The sequence below is a fragment of the Lathyrus oleraceus genome, chromosome 2 (assembly GCF_024323335.1).
Source record: "Lathyrus oleraceus cultivar Zhongwan6 chromosome 2, CAAS_Psat_ZW6_1.0, whole genome shotgun sequence".
In the NCBI taxonomy this organism is placed as follows: domain Eukaryota; kingdom Viridiplantae; phylum Streptophyta; class Magnoliopsida; order Fabales; family Fabaceae; genus Lathyrus; species Lathyrus oleraceus.
The window spans coordinates 117,691,470-117,699,477 of record NC_066580.1 but is presented as its reverse complement, the minus strand read 5'-3'; the positions used below and the strand labels follow the sequence as shown (position 1 = coordinate 117,699,477).

At 37.6% G+C, this 8,008-nt stretch overlaps 1 protein-coding gene across 1 annotated transcript; it reads right to left on the bottom strand.

Moving 5' to 3' along the window:
- Positions 1 to 5,693: 5,693 nt before the first annotated feature.
- On the bottom strand, positions 5,694 to 6,628 carry LOC127122182 (uncharacterized). Its single transcript, XM_051052563.1, has 2 exons — positions 6,240 to 6,628; positions 5,694 to 6,102 (listed from the first exon to the last, which is right to left on the bottom strand). Exons 1-2 carry the CDS (start codon positions 6,626 to 6,628, stop codon positions 5,694 to 5,696), a joined length of 798 nt encoding a protein of 265 aa, XP_050908520.1.
- Between the last annotated feature and the right edge of the window lie 1,380 nt (positions 6,629 to 8,008).

The following is an 8,008-nucleotide window of genomic DNA, read 5'->3' as shown; positions in this document are numbered from 1 at the left end:
GTCATAAACAATCAAGGAAGCAACTCCAAATGAGGCACACCATCAAGCATAAGCATTTGTGCTATTAACCTGAAACACAACTCAAAAGTGAGAGCACAAACCACTAGTCCAAGACTAGGGTCAAAATGAGATCAAATCATCAAAACAAAACATGAAACTTATCCAAAATCAATATCAAACAATTAGAAATCAAACCCAATTGGTCCCATGTTCATATCATTCATCATTATCATTTCATGATCAAAATAGGACAGAGCATGCAAATAGGAGCTCATAGAAGTCAACAGAATGATTCTACTCAAATCCAATCACAAACATTTCAAAAAATCTTCATATAATTCATGATCAATCATCATCCATAACATGATAAGCATATCCAATTTCAGCTCATTTGGATCAAGGGAAGTAGGTCAATGAAAATCAGAAAGTCAAAGCAGGTTCAAGCAAACTCATACAAAGCATCAAAACATGCACCAACTTAAATTAACCATAAAACAGAAACAACACATGATAAATGAATGGGACTAAAACCATGACAAACATTAAGATGTCTACAATTCACATGTCAAGTTTCAAGTCCATCCAATTAAGCATTAGAATTTCACAAATCAAATAACATCATGTGTCACAAGAGGTCAACAATTTGGTCAAACAGGGGAGAAATTATCAAACAAATAGGAAATGCATTCAAAAATTTCAGAAAAATTCACAAACATTATCAACATGCACAAGTATCTTCATGCAAAAATCCAGACCATTTTGAGTTCAATAAGCATGGTAATTAAAATCATGAAGTTGGACATGAATGGTGTGACACAAATTGTCACACCCCTATTCAAAAAATCAAATCTCATCAACCAGAAATGATAAAATTACAAACTCTATACCAAAATCACCATGAACATGTCTAGTTTAAGCACAAAAAATTTGAGAGGCATTGGATTATGTATCATCATTTCACAAGCAAAATGGCAAGGCATACACAAAATGGACACACATGAACAAACCCTAGCACATTTAAAAATCCACACGTGCAAAAAATCTGGAAAAATCACCATAATAAACTAGAGATCATGAGGAGCATTTCACAAAAAATCCCATGTTATTTGGCCAAGTATTGGAAGAGTTATGAATTTTCTAAAATCAGCATACCAAATGAAATAAATATTGAAAAAAGGAAATGATTTAATTAAATATTAAACGGTCAGTGGCATTATTTTAAATACACGGCCACTTAAGTGAAACGCTGCGTTTCACTTAAGGGCGTGTCAGCTGGTCATTGGTCACATGGGACGGAAACGGCAAAATCATGCAAAATGAATTCCAAGCAGATTAAACACGGGTTTGGCTAGGGTTTAAGCAAGCATTCAAAGTGTTCTTCAGCAAATTTTCCAGCAAGAACAAAATTTCACAAACATGGACAAGTGATATATCAATGTGTTCATCATCTCACGTACATCATCAAAACAACAATTATTTAGCCTAATTCAAACTCATGTGAACGAATCGAACAAAAGAAGATCTAACAACCAATCTTTAAATCAAAATATCTCGCTCAATTCTCAATGGTTTTTCACGATTTAAAGTTCATTGTACTCATGACAACAGGATCTACAAGAAGCATAGCATGATTTTAACAATGGCATGGTTCGAATTTTTACCTGATTTGAAGAACAGTGATGGAACCGTGGTTTTTTGGCCGTGATGAGCTGAAACAGAAGCACAATGATGCTCCAGGAGGTGAATGGAAGAGTATTGAAAGCTCAGTTGCCTTGATTCTAGCTCAAAAGCTCGACTGCCATGGGAGAGATTCAATGGAACAGTGTTGGTGCTTGGCTCTACAATTGTGAAACAATGCTTGCAAAGGCTTCCAAGATGATGGTAGGTGATGAAACAATCAACAAAGGCACGAGCTCTTTTGGCAATTTTCTGAAAAAACCAAGATGAAGAAAATGAGAGAGTTTCTTTTTCTAGATCTAGATCTGAGTTTTTTGGTGAATGCTTAATGTTTTCTGTTTTGATTATGTATATGTACCAACTGTTAATGCATTCCACTAATCAACCTTAAGCCAAACCTTGTTAATTAGTGAAAATGGATATTTTGACAAATTGCTAAAACCAATCATTATGCATGGGGTGCATGCTACTGCACGAAAATGGGCCTAAACACATCCCAAATATGGTTTTTGAACATTTGCCATTGGTAGAATGTGTAGGAAATGATTAATTTGAAAGTCCATTTTTCACCTCTCCCTTTTTTAATTCAATGCACTTGAAAAAAGCCATTTTGATTGGATGATTTTTGGTGAAATGTGATGAAGAATTTGGATAGAGCATATCAAATGTGACTTGTAGCAAAAAACCTCACTCAATTTGGCCAAATGGTTTGGAAGTTATCTCACTTTGAAGTTCAAAAATTCTTGAAAATGATTTGATCATAACTTGCCAACCACAAATGGGAAATGAGTGTTCTTGGACTTTTTGGAAAGGTGAGAGCAAGATCTTCAACTTTCATGTTGGACAAAATTTCATTTGAAGCTTGTATGATGATGTAAATTTGAGGAGAAAAACTTTCTATTTTTGGCAGTTTCCAATTACAGGTCACCTGCCATTTTAGGAAACTTTTTGTCTGACTTCAAATTCCTCAACCTTGATCTTTGAAATGCCAAATGAGACTTGTATGGACATGAATGAACCCTTTCAAACCATCTCCCACCTTGAAATCCTTGAATTCAAGCACAGTTGACCACAGTTGACCATAGTTGACTTTCTAGGGTTTCTGGTGAACTGAACAATGACTGATGACTTCTGAGCACCCAATCCTTGACCAAAACACTTCAAAAGGACCCCTAGGTCATGTGAACATGTTGGACCAACCCTAGGGCCTTGTCTCAATGGAAATTGCACTTGCTTGCTTGACTGACTGATCTCCTGACCAGTTTGACCTAATTTTGTCAGAGGGCCTGCACTTGGGCAGAGGACAATGCAATGTTATGCAATGGACTATGTTATGTTAATTACCTAATATGAAAATGTATGTACAAAAGGTAGGTGCAAATTTGAGGTGCTACAGCATGGATATCGGACCTCGGTTCGCACTTCAACAGGGGAAACCCCATTCTCCTTGGTGTATGGGACGGAAGCAGTTTTCCCAGTTGAAGTAGAGATACTCTCAATGAGAATCTTGATGGAGACCAAGCTAGATGAAGCTGAATGGATCCAGAACAATTACGATCAACTTAACCTCATTGACGAGAAGCGTATGACCGCTTTGTGTCATGGACAATTGTACCAACAATGGATCAAGAAAGCGTTTAGAAAGAAGGTTTGTCCTTGAGAGTTCAAGGAAGGGGTTATCGTGCTCAAGAAGATCTTTCCAGTAACCAAATATTCACATGGGAAGTGGACTCCCAATTAGGAAGGCCCATATGTTGTAAAGAGAGCATACTTTGGAGGGGCTCTATTTATCACAACTATGGATGGAGAAGAGCTCACTCACCTTGTGAACTCTGATGCAGCCAAAAGATATTATGCCTGACAAAAGTCCACTAAGCCGAAAACCTGAAAGGGCGACTTAGGAAAAAATAGGTAGGTGGACTAAAAACCCAAAAGGGCGGTCTAGGAAAATGTTAGGGATTATTAAAAAATGGTAGCTCGCTAAGTTGAAAACCTAAAAGGGAGACTTAGGCAAAAAAAGAGTGTCCCAGTGGATTAAAAAACTGAAAGGGCGGTCCATGTAAAAATTAGGGACAAAAAAACATATACTGCATCAGTTGTCACTGATCAACACAAAAGAGCCAAAAGAGGAATATAAATCCAGTTGCTCCCTTATGAAGCAAGGTTTTATGGAGTCATTGTTATTAGGGACACTAGTAGTCATTGTGATTCAATGTAAATCTTTTCCCTATTGCCATTTTCAAATTTGTAACATTTCATGGAGCTACACCATTTGTGTGTTACCATTCTTGAATAAATATAAGTTTTCCTATCATTTTCTATCATTTGTTGTTTTTCTCTGACTTTTTTGTTATGCAAAATGTCATTTATTTGTTAATAATGAACTTTTGAAATTAAAAAGAATTTTCAACATACTAGGAAACACAACTTTTTCTTTAACATGTGGAAATATTAAAATGAAATCTTTTGTTTTCCTTGCACGTCTCAACTTACAAGATTTCTCCTGGATAATCAACATAGATCTACATGGAGTATCATTTATTGATCCCTTGAAGGGATTATTAGGCCTTGTAATTGTTCAACTTGATAGATCCTTCCTTGATGCTGAAGGTAGAGAAAAACAAGAAAGGGGGTTTGAATTGTTTTGAAAAAAAAAACTTTTACAGAATTTAGACACACATAGAATAAAATTGTGACACAGAATTTTATACTGGTTCGCTTGAAATTCAAAGCTACTCTAGTCCACCCGGCCATGGTAATTTCGCCTCAAAAAAGGACTTAATCCACTAATCTGAAAGATTACACAAACAACCGTCTAAGAGAATAATCCCTTAGCCATCTCAAGTATTCAGACTGCATAGAGTCACTTGAGGAAATATCTTAGCAAAATATATATGATTTGTAATGAAACGTGCTTCTAACAAAAAGCAAATATTACAGTTACAAGAGCAACAATTTTTCATGTAAGAGCAGCAACTCGTGAGAACGTAAGAGAGGATGAATGAGAGTTGTTGTATTCTTGTGTGTCTCAGGTGTGTTCTCTTGTGAAGTATTCTGTCCTTTATATAGGCGTTGAGAAGAACCGTTGGAGTAATGACAGAATCTTGGTCATTGAAGAATGTTTGTTGTCATTACTCTCCTTGTTTCTTTCTAAAACCATTTTGTGCGCTTCATAATTTCCTTCTAGAAATAATTTCTTTCCAAAATCAGATTTCTTCATGGTTACGCATTCTGAACTGGTGAATCTGTATCGGAGTCTTGGTAAGTCAGAGTTTAACTTCAGAGGTCGCTTTTATCTGACCACATCAGAGTTTCTCTATGTTCTTGACTTCTTCAGAGTTAGAGTCTGGATTCATTCTTCTTTACCAAAGTTTTTGACTTCTTTCTGTTTTACTGGTACCTGCGTTGATCAGAGTCAGAACCTTCTGGACGCGTTTTCTCTAAGCAGCATCTGATTGTTAGATTATGTATCTGATGTTTTTATCTATCTGATTATTTGATCAGAGTCCTGCATACTTAAGAATTTTTTTTTAGAGTACCATTTTTGTTTAATCCTTTGTTATCATCAAAGTCTTAGAGATACATTGTAGAACCAACTTTGTTCTTACAATCCCCCCCTTTTTGATGATGACAAAACAATACAGATTAAAGGTGAAACAGTAAAGAATTTCTCATATCAGATAGGAAAGGGGACTCCCCCTGAGTTAGATCCTTGGATTAACCATAAGTTCTTACCGGACCTTCCTTGGTTTAGTGCTTTAGCTACTTTCCTGCATATCTTTAGTCATTGATTTAGTAATAATTTATAATAATGTTTGTAGTGCTTTGAGAAGATTTAATTATGTTTCCATCAGAGCTGTTTTAGTTCTCCCCCTTTTTGTCAGAATAAAAAAGGCATAACAAAAAGTTGATATTGATAAAAAGAGCAATTACAGATACGCAGCACAGAAGGCAGATATCAGAAATAAAAAAGAAACATCAAAACAGAGAAAGCAACAAACAATTAGCCTAGGTGCCTAAGGGTTTGGGAGCGGACGCATCCTTTGGAGCAGCTGGGACAGCATGTTCTGAATGTTGATGTTGACAGAATCATGTTGATCCAGCCTAGCCCGAACTACTTGTTGTTCTTTCTGCAGTTCCTCTAGAGTCTTCAAGACGAGAGGGACGAACCCATAGTTGGTGTGCTCCCCCTGAGTCAGTGCATCAGCTTTGGCCTTGGTAGCTTCTTCTACAGTAATACGAGTTGCTTCTTCAGCTTCGGCTTTAGCTTTCGCCTCAGCCTCAGCCTCAGCATCAGCAACAGCCTTCTCTTCAGCTTCTCTGATCCGCTGTTCTTCTTCTTGGCGTGCTTTCTCTTCAGCTTCTTTCCTAGCTCGTTCCTCGGCCTCTCTGGCCAAGCGCTCTTGGAGCCTAATACCAGTGTCTCTGATAAAGTCATTGCGGACTTTTCAGAGAGGCCTTTCAGTTTGAAGGCTTTAGAAGTCATCCAACTTATCACTCTGTTCCAGTGGATCCTTACTTCAGAGGGATCATCACTGATGCCAGAATTGATGGTCAAAGACTTGACCTTCTCTACTGAAGACTCTACAAAAACCAGTATTGCTTCTTCTAGGGTAGGGAGGGTAGTCTCTGGTTCAGTGGCAGAGGCTAGGGAGGATGTAGAAGGTGAGTTTGGGGCACTGCAATTTAGTGTGGGAGTTATGGAGGAAACAAAAGTTATGGGTGTGGGAACGGAAGAAGGTGATTGTGTTGTTTGTTCAGGTTGTGGGGTTGGTTCAAATGGTGAGTGGGTTTGTTGCGGTTCAGAGTAGATTGGTCGTTTAGGAGGTCGATTTGGTTGTTGTGCAGGTGGTGGTGTTTGAGGTTGTTTAGATGTAGTTGGATTTGGATGTTCAGGAGGTGGATTTGGATGTTCATAGAGGCGTTGAAAATAGGTTTCCCACCCTTGCATTCTCAACTCTTCAGTTAGGTCTACGCCATTTTTCTTCATGTTTTCAAAGTCCACTAGCGACTCAGATAGAACTTCCAGTTTTTCAAATGGTGTTACTAGGTGGATGTGAGGCTCACGATTGAAGATATGGGGTTCCATGTAGATTGGGGTTTAGACGACACCGGTAGTTGTTGTAGTTTGTTGACTTGAAATGGGTGTTTGCTCCATTGAATTCATTTGTTGGGAGAAGTTGTAAACTGATTGTTGCCGAGAATCCATGAAGAACACAATTGAAGATGAAGGTTGCTAGATGAAGAACTTGATGAAAACTGTAGAATTCTTGAGGATGATGAAGAACTGAGAGAGAGAGGGTTTAGTGTGGTCATGAGTGTACAATGTGCAAATGTAGTATGTGAAATGAATTTATACACATTAGGATGCATGCAAAACGACAATAATGAGAGAATTTAACTATTTATACATTAAATGCAGCATATTAACCAAGTAAGCACGTTTGGAGGAGAATGATTACAGCCCATGATGGAGGTCTAATCCCCAAATCAGCATTCTGCTCGAGGAGATTTCAAGAGTCTGTTGCTTGATTTCTGCTAGACAGCTGTCTAGAAGTTCCAAGGTCAGACGCAAGATGTACTACGTGTTACTTTATATAATCTTCAGGAATACCAAAGGGTTGGATCCTGAGGATTTCTGATTCAAATAGCTTCTAACTGGTAGTAGCATCAGAGTCAGATACAGATTCCAGGTGTTTACTTCAGAGTCTTATTTTGCTATTTCAGAGGCATATTTCATTCTGGACAATTTCGAATGTTTAAATTTTTCAAGATAAAAGAGAATTTATATTCAGCGAGGGGTTTGGTACAAATGTCAGCCCATTGATGGTCTGTATCAATAAATTTTAAAGTAATTACCCCTTTATGAACATAGTCTCTAATGAAATGATGTTTTATTTCTATGTGCTTAGCTCTGGAATGCAAAATAGGATTCTTACTTAAACAGATGGCAGCAGTATTATCATAGAAAATAGGAACATTACTCTCAAAGATCAGAAGGTCTTCAAGTTGATTCTTCATCTAGAGCATCTGAGTAGTGCAGAGTGACGCTTATATATATTATGCTTCTGCAGTGAATAGAGCTATGGATGATTGCCTTTTGTTGGCCCAAGATATAAGATTATTTCCCAAGAACTGACAGTTCCTAGATGTACTTTGGCGTTCCATTCTGTCCCCTACGTAATCTGCATCACAATAACCAGAGAGTCTATACTCTGATGTTTTCCCATACATCAGGCCCAGGTTAGGGGTTCCTTTCAGATACCTGAGGATTCTTTTAACAGCTGTTAAATGAGATTCTCTAGAATCTGATTGGAATCTGGCACTGAGG

What these genes read in the sequence shown, in the direction of transcription:
- LOC127122182 (XM_051052563.1), bottom strand. Translation starts at nt 6,628, where the DNA reads ATGCAAGGGTGGGAAACCTATTTTCAACGCCTCTATGAACATCCAAAT. An exon ending in TCTTCAGTAGAGAAGGTCAA is followed by an intron (nt 6,103 to 6,239) that starts GTCTTTGACCAT and finishes TGACTTTATCAG; the next exon opens with AGACACTGGTATTAGGCTCC.